Genomic DNA, 20,856 nt, shown 5'->3' on the forward strand with positions numbered 1-20,856 from the left:
TGTACTCCCTACCCCTAATTGAAGTGAAAACTATTAACTAATATCTAAAAACCACCTATTTTGTTACAGAATTATATTGTGTTTTAATATTAAAAACAGATATGTTTAAAGCTAGTAAATTTGTTGTTACCATCGTGTAAAACCATAAAAATGATCAAAAGCATTAATAACATAACATATATTTTTTCTTCACAGATTTGTGTATTAGTATGTTGTCACTAAATTGTTATATTTTTTCTTCACAGATTTGTGTATTAGTATGTTGTAACTAAATTGTTATTGTTTTTTTTTTGCAGATTTGTGTATTAGTATGTTGTAACTTAATTGTTATTGTTTTTTTTTTAGCAGATTTGTGTATTAGTATGTTAGTAATTAAATATTTATTATTTTTCCTTCACAGATTTGTGTATCAATATGTAAGTAACCAAATTATTATTTTTTTACAGATTTGTGTATTAGTATGTTAGTAACCAAAGTATTTAAGACTGCACATGAATGGCTCTGAAAAACAAAAGTCAAAATGAAAGACAAAGTAGAAGCAACGCGAACGGCTTCCACCAGAATCACCACTTGCCGTGGACGGACAACGTGAAGTGCTCAAGTTGTTCTCAAGATTACAACAAGAAGGACAGGTGTAGTTTTGTTTATTAAAAGTTTTTTTGTATGAACAGGTGTTTTACATCAATTTTTTTAAAACCTATGTTGTTGATGTATCTTTTTCTTGAAATATTTATTTTAAATCTGTTTTATTTTGACTAAATTTATAATGATTTATAATTAGCTAAAGTTGTTCTTAAGATTGCAACAAGAAGGACAGGTATTTTGTTATGACTTCTACTTATAATCTACAGTGTATATTGTGTACCTCTATCTTAAAACTGTTATTTATAAAAAAATTTTATTTGAATTATGTTCTTTACTTAATTAGCAATCTGTAAAATACAACTCTATAACTTAAAAAAAAAAAATATTTTGATTTATGTTAATGGTTTAAAAAGACTATAAATTTAGTTTATGATAACTGAAACTGCACCAAAGCAAAAGCATTATTTCAAGGAATTTGTGGTTTTAAACTATGTTGCAGAAACATAAAATTAAAACTTGCTGTTCTGTAAAGTTCTTTTAGCTAATTTTATTATAATAAATCAGTTTTACCGATTCAAAACCCTGCAAAGTCTAATTTATTCTATATATAAATTTGTATAAATCTGTTAAATTAAGCTCTTTACATCCCAGTAAATTGAGTTTTCCGTTTTTTTTTGTTAAGGCAAATAACTATATCTAATTTAATCATAATAACTAGATTTTTTATTTTAAAACCCTGCAAAGTCTAATAGAATTCATTATTTTCAACAGGCTGCCTACAACACTCGCTTGCGGGTGCACTCTCTGCAGGATCTGTTTGAAGAGCAAAAAAACACCTTTGTGCCAGCACTGTTTGAACAATGAAGCTCAGTGCGATGTCATGTCATTGCCAGTCAACACCGCTGTGCTGATGCTTGTACAATCTGACCCAGACATTCAGATAGAAGACATTCCGCTGGTGCAAAAACAGATGAGCTACGCTTTCTACTACGAGCTGAGACCAAGCTACGAGGCTCTGAAGAGGATTGCCTTGGGTCTGAGGCCCGGCAAGGAGCCAGACTTCACCAGGTCCATGCAGAGGAAGCTGAGCATGATAATAAACAACCAGATAGCTGAATCGAGGGGCAGGGAGAGGACGCTGAGGAACATCAAGTCGGCTGCCGAGAGGCTGTCCATAGACCTCATACAGTACCATCAGAGCCCAACCACATTGTCTGCAAGCCTGTGGGACGCTGTCAGGGCCAGGGGTTGCCAGTTTCTGGGCCCCGCCATGCAAGAAGAAGCCCTCAAGTTCATACAGTTCGCCCTGGGTGACCAGTCTGAGCTTTCCAGAAAGGTTCTGGTGGAACTGGTGGTCAACAACCTGCAGCCCATGTTCCCTCAAGCCTCCAAGACCTGCATCGGCCACGTGGTGCAGCTCTTGTACAGGGCATCCTGCTTCATAGTGACCAAGAGAGACGGCCATTCCTCTTTAATGAGATTGAAAGATGAGTACTTGGAGCTGGATGAGCTGAGAAGAGAGCACGATGCGCAGATAGTCACCATTGCCAGGGAAGCAGGGCTGAGAATATCCCCTGACCAGTGGTCAGCTCTCCTGTATGGTGACCAGTCTCACAAGTCCTACATGCAGTCCATAATAGACAGGTTGAACAGCGGCAGTGACTTCAGCAGGACCATACAAGACCTGGGAGTTGTGCTGACCAGATCGGACGACCCTGGAAACATCAAGCACATACTGAAGCCTCTGGAAGAAATTTCCAAGATAGACTCCAACTCTGTGAGGCAAACCACAGACTATCAGGAGCTGAACATGTACCTCAACTCGTTTGTGGTTTTGCTTGAAGCTTTGCTGATTGTGCTGGAGAGGTACCAGTCTTGGCAGACGCAGGCCAAAGAGGCCACCCAGCAGTGCAGCAAGTACAAGACCTCAATGTGCAGGGATTTCATCACCAAGGGAGTGTGCCCAAGAGGGGAGGCCTGCACATTTGCCCATAGCGATGATGAGCTGCAAAAGTACAGGAACAAGAGAAGGAGGAAGGGGATTCAGGCCCTGAAGAACCCAATTGTGGTTCCCACCAAGCCTCAGGAAGATCCTGTCACTCAGGAGAACGGCACTTTTGCACCACCTGGGGAGCCAATGGTTGACAAGCCGTTTCTGTACAACAGCCACGTCTCACAAATGGTCCCTCCCAACACAATGGTGCCTCAGGCATTAGCTGAGAGGTGCCAGAACTGTGCCAGGCACAACACAAATGACCTGAATGTTGTCATGCCTCCAAACAACCTGCCAGCATACAGCTTGCACCCTCCAGCAATACACAGCCGGCCTCCTTACCAGGAAAACTTCCAGCTTCACAACAGCTCAACAGATGTGCATCAGAATGTGGTGCAGGTTGTTCAGTCTACCCCTGCCACTTACACCAAGCACTACATGCCAACAAACTCAACTCAGACTTCAGCCCACAACCTGCATGGCAACAACGGTCAGCCGCAGAACAGCAGTTTCTCCACGCAGACGCCCCCAATGCACGAAGTGCCCACCCACAACGCTTCAGTCATGCACTCACACCACGTCTACCAGCACAGGACAAACAGCATGACACATGACAGGGACAGCATTATGAACATGCCGCCCTTGCATCAAAACTCCAGCTTCTTTCAGCCTTACAACAAGAGGCCCAATGAGATGGTGTACAACCAGCCGCAGACTGTGTACCAGATACCGGTCCAACCACCGCACTACCACCAGGTCCACCATGCCAGTGGTTGTCAGGTCAATCCACCCATAAACCTCCACGTCAACAAGCAGCAGACCTACCAACCCCAGCCTCTTGCTTACAACTACATGCCCCACACAACCCAGTTGTCGCCCAGCGTGTCCATGACCCACCAAGACATGTACAGGCCGCAGGTCCAACATGTCCCGCCCTCTAACGGCCAGTACATCAGCCAGCAGGGGGTTTACGTGCACCCAAACTTGCCCCCAGAAGTTCAGCAGTTCAGCAAACAGGATCCAAACGAGGGTTTTGAGCAGCAGCAGGTGCAAAATGAAGCGGACATCGACTACAGCAACACTTCACTGGAAGTTCTGAAGAAGAGGAAGAGCTCGATTATTAACAGGTTGGTTAAAAAGCAGCTCACTCAGCCCAACAACGAGGTCGCTCCTTCCACCGAGGAGGGACTGATCAAGCACTGGCCCAAGTCTGCGGCCAACGAGCAGTCCAGCTCTGTGATTTCAACCAACACTGAGTCTATCACCATCAACGCGCAAATCAAGCAGTCAAGTGATGCAGAAGTGTGGCCGGTTGTCAAGTCGAGCCAAGTCTCTACTCACTCTGCTTCTGACACCACAACAGAAAATTCAGGCGTTCCTGACTCCAGGGGCTACACTCTGTGGGCTCAGACCCCGTACATGGAAGACCTGTTCAAGAGCCCCTACGACAACCGCTACTTTTGCAAGAAGCAAGAGATGAACATCACCACAAAGCCCGAGGAGCAGTCGCCTTCCTACAACAGCTGCACGGTCCACGAGCACTTGAAATCAGTCTCCTCCAACAGGCTCAACACCAGCGACGACGAGGTGGTCTCAATTCAGAACCTACGGATAGTCAGCAAGTTCGGGCCCATAGCCAGGTCGGTCAGCAGCAAGATAACCCCCGCCAAAGTCATGCAGGTGGAGGCCAACGGCAACGCTTTCACGCAGCCCATCGCGTCGGACGACAAGCGCGGGGAGAGCAACTTTGTTCCCGTCCACAGCAGCCACCAGCTCACCATGCCCCGGGTGGGGATTCCCAACGTGGAGCCCACCTCGTGGGAGAAAACCACTTCCGTGCAGAGCAGGCCGCCCAGCGTGAAGAGCCAGGTGACGAACACGGACGCCATGAAGGAGATGCAGCTGAAGAACGAGCAGGAAACTCTGGAGCTGGCCAGGGAGCTGGAGCAGGTGGAGCTGAACATACAGAAGAAGCTGAAGGGCCTTTGAAATTTTCGTGTTTTGGCAGGAACTTTTGACAGTTTTTGTGTTTTGGCAGGAACTTTTGACGTTTTGGTAGGAACTTTTGACAATTTTTGGTGCAGTTTGATCTGGTATTTTGTGCAACAAGAAGATGTTCAACTTATACTGTTTGAGAAGAACTTGTGTGTAACAAGATCATTGTTTTAAATGCTTGAAAAGTTTAAATTCACTCAGAACTTTTGTGACATCCAGGATAAGTTGAAGGTTCTTTGCGAGGAACTTTTATGTTAAATAAGTTTTTGATTGTTTTAAGTTTTTGAAACAATCCGTAACTGAACACTTGAATTCTTACAAAACTTGTCGAGTTTATTCCCAATAAACCGAATGGTTTTTTAGAGACTGAAGAAAAATAAAAACTTGGTAATTTTTAAACGCTGTTATAAGTTGTTGTTTTATTTTAAACTACCTTTATATCAAATGAAATTGATAAGTTCAAAATTAAAATTGTTTTAAATTTCTACAACTTTTAAATTACTCTGTTTTAGTTTGTTTAAACTTCAACCAATATTAAATCAAATTTATTCTCAATGAGAAAGGACTTTTTCAAAAGCAAAAAACAGTTACAAAACTTTGATTAACAGTGTTGTTTAAGTTTTTCTTTTGAATTTGTATTATGTTTAAAACATTACAGTGTTATTTAAAACTGATCGAAAAAATAACTAAAATTGCTTTCACAAAGACATTAGGTTGTACTGCTGCACTATTAGAGACTTATTTTTTATATTAAAAAGACCTTTGAAAGAACAAATTAATATTTTCCTAGTTTTAGCTGCAATTTGTCAAATTCTTAATTACTTTCAAAAAGTAAATTCGTTTAATTTAGTCTCATATTTAATTCAGAACTCAGTCCTCTTGCCTTAAGTTTGTTTACGAAATTTGTGCTAGGCAAAATTATACTTTTTTTAAGTTAAATTGAATTATATTGAATAAATTCGTTTTCAATGTAACTGAGAGTTTACAAAAAGTTTCTCATGTTAAACCGACTGCCAAACAGCTTAAATGTTAAAAAGAACAACTTTTTTTTGGATTATATCAAAATTTAAACATTTATTACACCTGACTGTCCGTCTACAGGCGCTGATTTCAACAAATATACCTTCACAAAAGTGTTTTGAACTTTAAAACTTCATGAGCCCTATTCATGGCTGTGTTTTGAACCACCTGATTATTGTGTGGTTCCATCTCATATTATTTTACCAACCCACCTGAATTTTTTAAATTTATATATATTGTTGCTGTGAAGTTTTTTGTCAACTTTTCGTTTTTAATGCTGGATTTTGAAAAAGTACATACTTATATTTATTCTTCATTTAAGTTGACCAAATTCTATATATTTTTCATGTTTATATGGTAAAGTTTTGTTTTAACTCTATTTTTGCTGTTTGATCTTTTTAAATGTATTTACTTTTTTTTTGTGTCTTTTTCATTGTCTAGTGCATTTGTTTTACTGTTTTAAAACCTATTTTTAAAACATGCTGTTTTTATGTTTTAACTGACATTTAATTATACAGCTTTATTAGCAAACCTCATGTCAGTCCATTTCAGTTTGAAATAAATTGTTTACAATTCGTCCCAATTTGTTTATTTGTTTATTACCTGTTAACATATATTTATTGTTGCTGAGAAATATATATTGAAATATGAACTAACAAATTTGTATCTCTCATTTTAACTGTTGTGTGTACTTTCCCAGAATATTTATATAAATCACCATGGTAACGCCTGTTTCCCCTGGCAACCAAAGACCTTCGTTGTCCCACATAGTTGGCAGGCAGGACCCCAGTTGGACGGACGACCTGCCCGTTTGTGACGTAAGCGACGTGGGAGTGAGGGGTCTGGCCCCCAATGTTGGTTGCCATGACGACAGCGTCTTGTACCAGAACCGAGTCTTCAACTTCGCGTTGGTTTTGTTTTATATAATTCTCAATTTTAAATAAAGTATAATAATAACTTTCAGCTTTTTAATCCAATTAGACAAATGGTTTAAAATGTTGTAAAATTTATTTTAGTCTATTTACATGAAAACAGCTAAAGTTTTTGTTAAAAAGTCAGGGTTCGTGCGCGAAATTTTTTCATTTAGCCTTACTGAGAAAAAATTAGCCTGAAATTTTATAAAAGTAAGGAAAATCCCCTTTAGAAGTCATTTTAGGTGTTTGGGGGTCTTGATTAGTACTATTGTAGTCTCTGATTTCAATCAGTTTTATCTCAAAAATACTTTGAGGTTTTAAAATCTGCAAAAAGCAACTCATATCTCAATAAAATAAAACTAAATTGTGAAATAGGTGATTAACCTCCCTATGCCCTTAACATAACAAATTCAGTGATAAGTTTTAAAATAAGTAATATATCTAATCTATTACTAGTGAAAACATTTAATATATATTACTAAACACTATTGTTCAATTTAATTAAGCACTAAGTAAAAACATTATAACCAGAAGATTTATAATAAAACGACCAGCATTGTCGTGTTTTATTAAAATTAAAACGCTTACACAAGTATTAAAATAAGTAAAAATGTTTATTATAGTACTTTGACTAATACTTAAAATTGATACATAGTTATAAATCCTAAACTCTAAATAAATACAGTGATTGTTGACGTCGTATCAGATTTAAAAAGCTTACACTTAAATAAAAAAAAACCTTTAATGTTTTGTTCTTGTAAAGAAAAATGAATTGTACCTAAAATTTGTACTCCCACAAAACTTAGTACTTATATCTTAAAGCTAATTTTAGTGTTGTGAATATCTCTTATAACTTTAAACAAACAGTAAAATATATGAATAAACTGCTAAGAGTATTAATCTAAAAAGTATTTGGTATAAAGCCTTTAAATTAGAAATTAAAACAGTTCAACTAACAAAGCTCTGAAAAACATAGCTGATGTAAACTAATTCAAACAAACAGCTAAGTTGTTGAACTAAGCTGTAATGTTTAAACTGTATTTTTTAATGAATTTTCATAATTATGACTTATATAATCTAATCAAAACAAAATAAAGAAGATTCTTAAAATTTTTTTTAGAGATTCAACAAAAGGTCTTAAGCATTTATATTTACAAATACTGACTGATTTTGTCTTTAATAACTAAATCTTTTTTTTAGAAAGAAATTCACATTTCAATTTAATAAAAGATATCAAAATTTTCAAGCATTTGAACTGAGAAAAACTGAGATTCTCAGATTTTTAAATAAAAAAACTGATTTAGCCTGACGTTTTTCAACTTTTTTCAAAAATAATGATTTAACCTGACTTAGCCTGATTTAGACTGACACGCACGAACCCTGAAAAGTGCATTTTATATTTATCATAATTTATAAGAGTTCCGCCGAAAATTCCTATGACAACAAAAACTCTTGAAATATATAATCCAACACATACATACAAGTAAAATTGTTACAAATAACATTTCAAAATTTCCTTACGATTTAATTTTAAACATGACTTTTAAGAAGGTTAAGGCCATAGGGGGGGGTAGGCCATGTTTTTTACAAGTTGATCTTATTTTATAGAGTTTTTACTAAGCTTCAAGTTGCTTTTTACCGTTTTTAAAAATTCGAATTAGTTTTTGAGATATGACCGGCCAAAGTCGGGCCGCATAACAGGTTCCTTATGGGGAAGGAAAAACTAAAACGGCGAAAAAAGACTAATGCATTCAAAATCTATCTCCTCCTTCATTTTTTAAGCAATCTTATTCAAACTTTCACAGTCTATTCTTTATACAATAACAAAAAACTTTATTTGTGACTTTAAAAAATTTTAAGTAAAAATATCTTTTTTTTGAAAAAAAAATTTTTTTTTGATAAAAGATCACTTTTTTTTTTTTTTTGTCATAAAATTTTTATTTTTTAAAATTATTAAAATTCACAAATAACGTTTTTTTCTCATAATGTAAGGAACATTTTCTGAAAATTTGAAGAAGATTGCTTGAAAAATGAAGGAGAAGATAGATTTTAAAGCCCGTTTTTAAAAACTCGAGAAAAACGGCTTTAAAGTCACCCTTTATATACCCTTTATTAAGACAACCCTTTATATAACCGGTTATAAAAAAAAAGTTACTTAATATTTTTAAAATCTAAAAAAAGCATCTGAAACATTATGAAATTTACTATAATATAAGTCTATATGTTATTTTTGGTCAAAAAATGGCTTCTACCCCCCTATGGCCTTAAACTTAAGTTAAAATATATCATTGTATACTTTTAATTAAGTTTCTCAGAAACAAAAATAACTAAGAAACACAAGTTGTAAAAACTTCTTTAACTCTAAGTTCAGTTTTGTTTTTTATTGCAAGCTCATAAAATAAATAAATGTATATATACATATATATGTATCATTATTTGAAATTAAGTTGTTTTGTTTTTATTCTGAAATGTTTAAAAATTTGTGTTTTCACTCATCAATTCATGTACACTCGTTGTACAGTAGATAAAATATTTATTACAATTTATAAGTAAGCAAATTAAAAATGTTTCAGTTAAGTATGATTATGTAAACTTTGACTGCTGTTTATTTATATAAACAACAATGAACAGTAGTTTTTTGAAATCAAATTAAAAGTATGTGTAAGGGTCAAATTTTGAGTAAATAACATAATATTATTCTTGTTTAATGAGAAGCGTTTTAATTTATTTGTTTACATGATGATCTACTAAAACTATTAAATAATAGTCATATGTATCTGAAGTAATATTCAGTAAAATATGTTTTTATGTAAACTTTGACTGCTGTTTATTTATTTAAAGAACAATGAATACTAGTTTTTTAAATCAAACCAAATTAAAAGTATGTGTAAGGGTTAAACTTTGAGTAAATAAAGCTTTGTTTTCTTATTTAATGAGAAACGTTTTTATTTATTTGTTTACATGACGATCTACTAAAACTACTAAATGATGGTCATATGTATCTGAAATGAAATTTACAATTTTGTTTTCCCAAAGGATTGTTTTACAAGTAAGATTGTGCTGACTTAATTGTATTATTTGAATAATTACCTTGTAGCTTGTAAACTGGTCGTAAGTGTTTATCAAAAAATTATTGTTATTGGCAAAAAAAAAAAAAGCAAAAGTAGTTAATTTTACCGCTTTCCTAAAAGTATTTATTGAGATTATTTTTCCAGAAAGTTGTTTTACAAATCATATTATGTTGATTAACTCAAAATATCTGTTGTTTTTTTTTATATTGTACCTTGTTGGTTGGTTAAAAAAAAACTTTTATTACAAGCTATATAAAAAGTCAAATCTAATTTAGTTATTTACAAAATTTGTCACTTTTCTACTAGTAGTTAACTCTTTCTTAAATTTAAATATCGATTTTATCGCAACTACAAATATTTTTATTGAATTTGTTTTACGTTACATCATAGTGAATGGTACGCAAAAATATATTATTTGTTCTTACAAGAGAACATTGTGGAATTTTGTGCAAAAAATTTAACAAATAATGTGAATACGTTGAACATTTTTCACGTAATTTAAGTAAAAATTTATCCAAAAACCAGCTTTGACATTTACAAACTAATTTTATTGATTTTATGAAATGCACTTTATAAGAATTAATATAACTAGGCTTGTTCTATATATAAATGAAGTTATGAAAATTAATTTATAACACCACCATAACTATAAACACTTTAGCGCTACGTATAGTTTTTTGATGTGAATAATGGTCCTTATAATCAAACAAAATTTATTAATAGAAATTTATTTTTAGCAATATTTCCCCATAGGGCATGTTTTGTAGCATGAAAATAATTAAAGTTGTATTAATATAAATAAAGTTTTAATAAAATAATCTTTAAACTTAATACAATTAAATCTTATTAGTTTATGTACAAAACTTCAAAATTTAATTTACAAACTGATAATTTGTATGTTATTAAAACATTTCAAAAAATTTTTATTACTAAAGATATTTATTATCTCAAAAATATAATTTTTTTCGTTAAAAGTTTTGACTCCTACTTAATCGCTAATTTCTTTATGTATAAACATGGTAACTTTAATTATGATCATATTTAAAAAGAAGTTGTTTTAGTATATGATAATTAACATGTATTTTTGATATACATTTTTATAAGTTTCGTTTTGCACACCTTAACAATTTAACAATTTATTTCTCATCATTTATATCAATTCGTGTTATAAAAATCTAACTAAGACGTAAAAATATTTCTATTATGCAGTGTATTCATTTTTTAAGTGTTAAATACTGGATTTTACAATAAACAGAGTTGCCAAAAAGCCTAGAAAACCTGTAAGTTGAAAATTTTGAACAAAAACATTAAAAAACCTAACATTTTTAAACAACATTTCATTTTAAGTAATGAAGCTTAGATTAGGTACAAAAGTTCTATCATATACAATAATTTTTTGTACTTTTTATTATTTTATATACTATAAAACATATTTAAAAAAGTATTTCAGTATCTTTTTAAATTTTCAATAATAAAAAACACATTTTAAACCTTAATTTAAATTAATATTAAAAGTGATTAAACAGCTTGTACTTTCGAAAACCTGATATAAATTAAGAAAACAATTTTTCAAAAAACTTTTGACAACCCTTATTACAGCCTATTTGTTATGAATTAAAGTTTATTGATGCAACAGTTGTCATTCTGTCCGTATATACCACGTGTTTGGTCTTAACAAATTAAATGAATAAATAGATTTAAGAAGAAGAGCTATTTTTTTGTTTATAACGGCTCTGATTTGAACAAATTTGCACTCGGCCACAAAATAATGGCTAATATCGCATATAATTATCAATTGAAGCATTATATGTTGAAAATAATCACCATAACGTAATGCTTACAAGTTTTGTTAACATTAAAATTACTTGTACACTTCGAATTTAAACTTAAAGGTATAAATAAGTTCAATAAAAGATTGAAACTAAATTTTGTTAAAAAAACGAACAAATTTTCATTTTATAACTTATGTGGCATAATAATATATCTATATATATATAATTAGTAGTAAACTGTGCCACACAATCAGCAACAATTCATGTGTAACTCTGCGACCTCATTACGACTCACCAGGCAGACATAATAATGATGAGCTCAAACAGTATCCTATCACACTACATTCAGCGTATTTTTGTCAACATAACTATATATTTTATATAACAGTTCAGATTTAAACTTGCAAATATACGGTGTGTTTGACTTATATGTTAATTATATTTATGTTAATTAGGTTAATAGTTTTTTATATTTTATAAATGTCACACTTTATAGATTATATAGCAATCTTCAAATATATAATGCAAATATAATTATTTTCATTTTAAACGTAAAACTTACTGTTTTACTAATATTTCTTTCTATGCAGATCAGATTCAAACCTGCAAATATACAGTGTGTTTGACTCTTATGTATTTTACAACAGTTCAGGTAGTAACCTAGATTGTGTTGAGTAAGTAAACAAGTGTGTATTTTATATCATAAATCTCCTAATTTTATTACAGATCAGATTCAAACCTGCAAATATAATCATTTTTATTTCAAACGTAAAACATACTAATTAAATCACAATGTTTCTTTCTATGCAGATCAGATTCAAATATGCAGATATACAGTGAATTAAACTCTATTATGTTAATTAGGTAAACAAGTTTTTACATATTATAAATCTCACAATTTTCTTCTAGATCAGATAGCAACTTGCAAATCTACGGTGTGTTCGACGGGTACAACGGTTCGCGGGCCTCCCACTTCACTTCGAAGAGGATGCCCGCAGAATTGCTGCTCTTCAGCAAGTTGAACAACCAATCAACATGCGAAGATGTGAAAAGTGTATTGAAGCAAGCGTTTGCGGTAGTGGAGAGAGGGTTCTTCGAGAGCATAGACGTGGACCTTGCCAAGAAAACACAACTACAAACGCAAGTTCGTTGTTTTGTTTTTTATGAATTCAAAGTTTTAAGATAAAAATTAAGAACTTGTTCACTTAGTGGTAGAACATATATATGTAAAAGTATGTCATTATTTTAATATTAAAGCGTTTTAAAAGTTTTTTTTTACTCGTCAGGAAAACAGATCTTCAATCACAAGATTGTGTTGTTTGTTTCACATAAATAGTTTAAGCTATTTAACCTCGTTTTTATAAGGTTAGATCAGTTTAGGAGCGATTTTGGCTTTCATGTGACACAATTTAACAGGTAAAAAACTAACAAAAAAAAAATCAAAGGGGCGATTGGTCTTTTTATTTTCTGCAAAGTTTATTTTCTGTCAGAAGCTTGTGAAATTCTGGTTTAGACTATTAATTTCATGCATACAAATGTGCATGTAAGTTTTGTCACTGTTCTTTGTACTTTATATCTTTGTTTAACTTGCCAAAAGACAGGTCTTTTGCTAAGAAAACGAAAATTTAGTACAAGTTTGGATTTTATATTTACTAGAGCAGGGGTCGGCAAACTGCGGCCCGTGGGCTGCATTAAAAACTTTATTTCAACTAATTAGATAAAACATAATTCAAAATATAAAATTAACTCTTTACTTTAAAAAATATTCTATCACCTTTTTTTTTTGTATGAAATATATTTTTCTAGCCACATTAAGATAGTTTCTTTTTTGATTTTTCAACCCCTGGACTAGAGGTTAAGTTTTTTGAAGTTCCTATACAGTCTGTAAAATTTGTGAAAACTGTGGTTTTGAGGAGTGTTGCATGAAATCATCAAAATTATTATGATCTGTAAAATATCTGAATTATGAAATCATCACAATTATTATAATCTGTAAAATATCTGAATTATGAAATCATCAAAATTATTATAGTATGTAAAATATATGGAATGTGAAATCATCAAGTTTAAAACAGGTTTAAAGTATGACTGTTTTATCTACTATAACTGGACAATATAGTTTTATACTATGGTTATAAAAATATACCTTTAATCTCAAGTTTAGTTTGATATAAATTTTTGATTCAAAAGTACAATTAACATCTTATTAATTAGATATAATTAATTGTCAGATAGAATGTAGTACAGTTGTTTTTTTTATTAGGTAGAAATATTTTTTAAATATAGCTCGATTATAAATTTGAAAACCACAAAATTTACCTAAAAAAAAGCAAAAGAGCTAATAGCATAAGTTAACAAAGTTGTAAAACTTCATAATTTTAGTTTTATCACCTTTAAAATTTTTATTTTCTTTTCGAGAGAGCTGTAAATTTGAGCCCAATTATCTAAGAAACCTTTGAGCATATTGTGCTTCAACGTGAGTATTCAGAATGAAATCCATAAAGTTTAAATAAAACCTGTAATTAAAGCATATCTCAAACTTTTACCTCAAATTTATTTCTTTCATATCTCCGTTCAAGTGTGCTAACTTGTTAACAAACAGTGTGTTAGTTTAATAAAGAAAGAATTAAATTTGTTATTATTATCTTAAATTTAGTTTGCTTGATTTCAAAGTCACTTAATAAAAGAGCTTAAATTTGAGCCATCTTTTGAGAAAGATTTGTAGCATATGAGAAAACGTGACTAATACTTTAAACACTGAAAAACGTAGTTGAAGTAGTGCAAAAAAAAAAAAAAAAAAAAAGTCGGCCTATTTCTCAAATTTGCCTTCTGATAAAGCTTTAAATTTGAGCCGAACTATCTAATAAATCTTTGAACCATTATTGAAAAACGTGACCAAGACTTAAGTTCCCATCACAAGCTCTCATTTTCTTTTTGTGCAAACTGTTTGTTTTAATTTTCTAATAAATTCAGTAAAGTGTGTCAAAACTGCGTTCTTGAGGTAAACTCGGTAAATCACCACGAATATTGTAAAATATATTTATATTTGTCGTATATTATAGTTGTTTTTGGAATTTTAAATCACCAATGTTCAGATACGGGTAAAGTAGCGTCTATTTATCTAGTATATAGTCTGTAAACGTATAGGTTTATATCATGATTATAGAAATATCTACCTACAATCCAAGTTTGTTTTTACTGTTTTTTTGTTATGTCTTTTAATAGGAAAAAGTGAAGTATTAAAAAATACCTCGTTTTTTAACTTGAAATACATAAAATTAAAGCCAAAAATTAAAACTTAACATATTTTTTTTTCAAACTTAGTTTGCTCCTAAAATTTCTTTTTGTGAGAGCTTCAAGTTTGAGCTGATTTATCTTTTAAGATAGCCTTGTAACGACTAAAACGTGAAATCGAGAATGAAATTCATAAAAATTGCGATTGAAGCACTATTAAATTTATTTCTCAAATTTAGCTCGATCTTAAATTCACTTAAAGTTTCTTTCTGAGTGAAATTAAATCCAAGTTTATTTATTTTTTTTAAAGAAGCCTTTGAACATACCATGCTGTAACGTGACTAAGAGTTAAGTAGTTATGTACAAAATAAAAACAACAAGATAAGCTCCCCTTTCAAATCTTCTTTACTTTCATGTCGTTAAACATAGTACAATAATTTTATTTTTTAAAGCTATGTAACTCTATGTTTACTTAGTTTTGCAGTACGATATTAAAATTACTATGGATTAGTTACAGACTTAGTAATTATTTACAAAATAACAGCAACAAGTTAAACTCTCCTTACATATCTATAACTTTTGACATAAAATCTATATCTTTTTCCATGTAATTCTATATATGCTGAGTGTTGCAGAATGTTATGAAAAATTACTAAATTTATTTAATTATGACCTTTTAGTCATTAAAAGATCCATACCAATTTTTATGTTTGATTTTGAATATTTCTGAATCTATCGTGCTTCTCAAATTTGCTTAAAGTTTGTAGTTTTTTAAAACCAGTTTTTGATCAATGTTTCAAATTTTAGCAGTTGGATTTTTTTTATTAATTACTTTCAATTACAATACAAATTTGATATTTGAATGAAAATACAAATATTAGATTAATGATTTTATCCGTTTTAGGACTAATAAAAACTCAATCATTTAAACATGAGGGTCATACTTGTTAAATGTTATTAGTTTATTAGAAGCATTAAAACTAAGTAAATCAATTTACAAATGGTATTAATCTTTAAAACAACTTAAATTTTAAATCAAATTTGTTTGGAAATTAATTTGATATTTTTTATTAACTATAATTGATATTTATGAACTTTGAAAACTGATTAACAATAGGTCGATTATAGGTATCTTAATAAAAACTCAGATATTTAATCAATAGTTTTGTTTTAGGTACTGATCTAAATTTAATCTCTTATTATTTGAAAGTCATAATTGTCAAATAGCATTAATTTATTTAAAAGTATCAAGTTTAAGTACAAATCAATCTGTAGGTTGTATTAATTTTCAAAACAATTCAGAAACGTCAATCAAATTTGTTTGAATAAAAACAAGATACGCTCTACCGGGTTGCAAAGTGCTCTCTGATTTTATCAATTAAATTACGAGTTTCTTGGTTAAATTATACTTTTTTATTGAAACTTTAAATTGCCTGTATTATACTACAAAGTATTAGGATTAAGTTTTTTGTTAAAAGTTATTTTTTGCTTAATATTTAAAGCTAATTTTCTTGATTAAATTACAACTTGCTTGGTTAAACTATCAATTTTTATTAAGAATTTAATTGTCTATATCAAACTACAAAGTATTAGGATAAAGTTTGTTGTGTAAAGTTATCTTTTGAAAATTTCATCGCATTTGAAAAATCAGTTTTGGAAGCAAGTTAAAAAAATCGATTAAAATATATATAAAAGTTTGATATTTCAGAACTTATATTCCTTAACATTCCTTATGTACTTGAACTTTAATTGTTTCATGCCAAACTACAATTATTTAAAAATTTCTCAAATGCTTCTAAATTATATTTTAGTATATAGTTGCACAATAATATTTTTCAACAATGAGTCATCCATACAAAAGTTTACGATTTGCATATAGATGTTCTTAATATACATCATCTATATTCAATAAACAAATATCATAAATACTTTAAACAAGAAAATAACTTCAGTTTGATGTGTAAAAAACAAGCATATGTTTATTTACCTTAGCTTCTGAATATAACAACAGTTTTTAATTGTTTGACTAGTATATCCCCAAAGAGCCCCTAGAATTATACGAAATAGACGTTAAAGTTGATAAGTGGAAATCAATATGCTTTTGTTCAACTTAGCAAACTAGCTCAATTTCCCATGCAGTTTGTGTTATGAAATAATATACATTTTGTCTTGTATATAACTACAAGTATTCACGGTTGCCACTTGGCCAGAAAAATTAATAGCTATTTCGTCTGTTTTGCAAAGAAACATGTTCTTGATTTCTTTTTTACTAAATAGATAAACGAATTATAAGTTGCCACTTAGAAAAAGATCACGTTTTTCTAATTCCGAGTAAACTTTTCCGACTTAAAACTTTTTTTTAATTCCAAGTAAACTTTTCAGGTTAATCTGACTGAGAAAGTAGCAACCATGCTTCACTATTTTCAAAGTTTATTAAAATGTTGTAAAATTTAATTTTTTGAAATTTAAAGTTTACTAGTGTTTACATTAAATACTTACAATAATAGTAAGTCACCATAAATACAGCAAAATATTATACTTACTGGAATTAACAAATACGGCGTTCCAGTTGTATGTCAAAATAAAATAGAATAAAAGGGTAAAAAATATACTTCATAATTATTCTCTTATATAAAACTTCTTCAATAAAGGGCAGGGGATGAATAAATCACTTTTTTTACAATTTGATTTATTTTTTAAAAGTTGCTTTTTGCAGATTTAAAAATTCAATTTTTTTTTGAGATATAGCCCTTTAAAGTAGGAGAGTATAATAGGACCCTTATGTGAGGTGAAAACTAAAACAGCGAATAAACAGAATATACTTAAAATATATTTTCTCTCACAATTTTAGAGATATAAAATGTTATGTTGAATAAAACTTCATTTAATAAAAATCATAAATAAAAACAAACCATTATTTACAGTTACCAGAACCGAGAGATTTGGCATCCAAATTGTACCCTACAGTAGTTCAACAAATAGAAGCGCTGAAAGACGCGATACAGGGCGGAAGCACTTCACTGGTGGCACTGATCACTAACAACAAGCTGTACATTGCCAACACTGGAGATAGCAGGGCGTTGTTGTGCACATACGATGAAAATTATCAGTTGAAGGTTCGTTGTATTATTTTGATTGTGCTTTAAATTTGTATGTACATTGCCGATACATTTTGATTAATTTGCTTTGTATGTGGCTAATACTGGTGATAGCGATAATTGTTGTGAACATGAAATTTGCCAGTCGAAGGTTTGATTTGTATTTATTTTGATAATTGTAAAGTATGATTGAGTACGTATGTATTTAAATTATAAGCTCTATGTTGCTAATACTGGTAGTAGCAGAGCTTTATTGTGCACTTATGATGAAAACTATCAGCTGAAGATTTGATTTAGTATTTATTTTGGTAATAGTCAAGTGTTTTATACTTATTTTGACAATTTTTTAGTCTATTCTGTTTTACATCCATAGTAACAATTTATTATGGTATATCCTGGATTAAATATTATATATTTATTTCTGTGTTGGTTTCAGCCACTTTTATAAAACTCAGGTCTGTTTTACAAGGAAATGTGTGTTTTTGGTTATTTTAATATCCTAAGTTTAAGTTTTTTTCACAATGCGGTATTTAATTTAATTAAATTGAATTTTCTTCCTAACAATTGGTTGATTGATTTTATAAGCTTGACCCTCAGAGTCTACTTGTAATTTTTAGTGACTAATGCATATTTTTTGTTTGAACGAGAGAGGAAAGTTTTATTTACTTTGTTAGTGACGTGTTTTTAAAAGCTCTAAAACTTTATGAATTATATCATGTTCCTAAATATTGCCAATGGGCGAAGTACGGTCCGCGGGCGATGTTCGACCAAAAAAGCAAGCATAAATATACTGCTGCATGATCAAAACTGATTTTTTTATGACAAATATTCTGTAATGTTCTCTTATGTGATTTTCAGTACACGGTAGTCAGTTCTAAAATTACCTGGTCTGCAAAAACTTATTATTTGTAAAGTTCGACCCCCAAGTTTTTTTTTTCTTGAAAATCCGACCCGCCAACTGAAATTTACTACATGATATGTTTCAGCATTGCTTCTCATTCATGTTAGCTAAGTTTGCAGTTTAAAAAACAACCAGACTGATTTTAGGTTAGCTTTTGTAAGCTCAAATTTGTTCTTTTTAGGAAATTTTTACTCCAAGTATGATGTAAAAAAAGTTTTATTCTTGTAACAACCATTTAAATTGGTTGACTGACTTTATAAGCTTGACCCTTTTGCTCATTCTGACCCAAGTAAGTTTGAAGTTTTTGCTGACTAATTGTTTGCTTGGCAAAGTGGCTGTTTCCTATTTTTATTTATGCCAAGTATTTCGAAGTATTATAAAACTAATACTGTTATTTACTTTATAAAAATACCAAGCCTCTAAATCCTTTGTTAGTACCCAACAAATTTCGATAGATTCTAACAAAGTCTGTCAGTATCTTAGTATTTACATATCTAACATTCTATATTTCAAAACGTAAGTCGTTAGAAAAAGACTTATGTAAATTTTTTTTTGAACTACTTATTACCTGGTTATGCTATTATTTGTGTTCTGAACGAATTTGTATTGACCCTTAAACGCAGTCTGACTCAGGCCAATTTGAAATTTTTAGAATTTCAATTTGTAAGTGTATATTTTTTGTAATTTTGTATATCAAATATTTCAAAAAAAAACTAGTAAATTACAACAATGTGAGACTAGAATATTTTTAAAAATAGTTTGTTAAAAGTAAACTTCTTATAAACTTTTCTGAAGTATTTATTAACTTGTTATGCTACTGTTTGTATTCTAAAAAGTAAGTACTTTTTAAAGTTTGAATTGAAATTAATACTATAAAGCGATTACAAAGTATTTTGTATACCAACATCTTGTCATAACTTAGTTTATGCTGAAACTTTAAGATTGTCTGTTATAAAACTAGTTTTGTAGCATTTATATATATTTTTTAATAAAAAATATAAACTTTATAGAAAAATTTAATAAAAATTCACGAATGTGTAATTACTCAAGTTAAATTAATGTGTTGTTTGATTTTTTTTTTAACTTGAAAACATTTATGTTATATAACAATTTGAAATTATATAACAAAGTTGCTTTGCTGTTAAATAAACATTTAAATTAAAATTATCGGGATAGTTTGTGCTTATCAAACAATTTCATATTAAAAATAATTTCAAATTGTACGTTTTCTGATAACATAAAGTTGTACTTCATTAATTTGTGTTTATAGTAAGTTATTTTTTTTAAATAACTTAAAACTGTAGAAATTTAAAATTAAGTAACTATGACTTTGCTTAAATTTGTATACCATAAATATTATTATGCTTTGTTATATTTGATTAATTATTAAAAAAATAAGTACCTACTCTAGCTTGTAAAATATAATTTTAAACTTAAAACTTTTGACTTTTATGAATAATTAAACATTTAATAACTTTAAAAGCGTATTAATTTAATTAAAGTCTAATAAAAAAGCAGGTACTTAGTTTTCAATTTTTAAGAAATAAGTGTGAGAATATTTTTATTAGTCATAAAGTAATCAATAACAAAATTTAAATTAAAATAAATTTATAAAAATGTGTACAGTAAATCAGATTTAATAGCTCTAAATCGTGACTTAGTCTAGCATTTTCATAGTTAAAAAATTTAAATTAAGTTTAATTGCTACCAGACTAAATTTTTTATATTTTAATGGTAAGAATAGTATTGATTTATTGTAATAAAATAAATAACCCAAAGCTTGTTTAAATTGAATTTAATTGCTATCAGACTAAGGTTTAAATATGTTAATGGTACAAATAATATTGATTAATTATAATAAAATAAATAACCAAAAGCTTGTTTGAATAGAACTTAATGAAAACAATTTTTTATAGAACTGTTAGAGCTAAACTATCATTGAAGTTTTTTTTTTAAAGGTATTATTTTTGATACAGAACTTAGTTTTTATTTGTTTTTCACAATATTTAAAACGATAAAGAGTATTATTTTTATTAGTTTGAGGTATTAATGACCACAAAAATAAATAAACAAATTAAATTACTAAGTTAACCAAACCTGTATAGTTTGAATGAATATTTCCGTGTAAAAAATGCATAATAATACTTGAAACGGTAAGAAATAGATAGTTAAGTATCAAATTTTATTTTCTGTTAAAAATTGCTAATTAATTTCAAGAAGGATAATCTAAAGATTGGCATAAAATTATATGATACTTGCTATGGAACTAACGC

The 20,856-nt window shown here is 30.0% G+C and overlaps 2 protein-coding genes across 2 annotated transcripts in view; both read left to right on the plus strand.

The window, feature by feature from the left end:
* Positions 1 to 451: 451 nt before the first annotated feature.
* Positions 452 to 6,024, plus strand: LOC145849263 (uncharacterized). The gene is made up of 2 exons (XM_082954410.1): positions 452 to 632; positions 1,357 to 6,024. The coding sequence occupies exons 1-2, from the start codon at positions 496 to 498 to the stop codon at positions 4,565 to 4,567; spliced, it is 3,348 nt and encodes a 1,115-aa protein (XP_082810536.1). The 5' UTR covers positions 452 to 495; the 3' UTR covers positions 4,568 to 6,024.
* Positions 6,025 to 6,297: 273 nt separating this feature from the next.
* Positions 6,298 to 20,856, plus strand: part of LOC145831513 (TGF-beta-activated kinase 1 and MAP3K7-binding protein 1-like) — a 36,483-nt gene continuing 21,924 nt past the window's right edge. The window contains exons 1-3 of the mRNA XM_082938794.1: positions 6,298 to 6,500; positions 12,260 to 12,494; positions 17,509 to 17,700. Of these exons, the coding sequence (XP_082794920.1) occupies positions 6,313 to 6,500; positions 12,260 to 12,494; positions 17,509 to 17,700 (615 nt within the window). The 5' untranslated portion in view covers positions 6,298 to 6,312. The remainder of the gene's footprint in view (positions 6,501 to 12,259; positions 12,495 to 17,508; positions 17,701 to 20,856) is intronic.

The sequence above is a fragment of the Thalia democratica genome, chromosome 1 (assembly GCF_965202585.1).
Source record: "Thalia democratica chromosome 1, ktThaDemo2.hap1.1, whole genome shotgun sequence".
NCBI lineage: Eukaryota > Metazoa > Chordata > Thaliacea > Salpida > Salpidae > Thalia > Thalia democratica.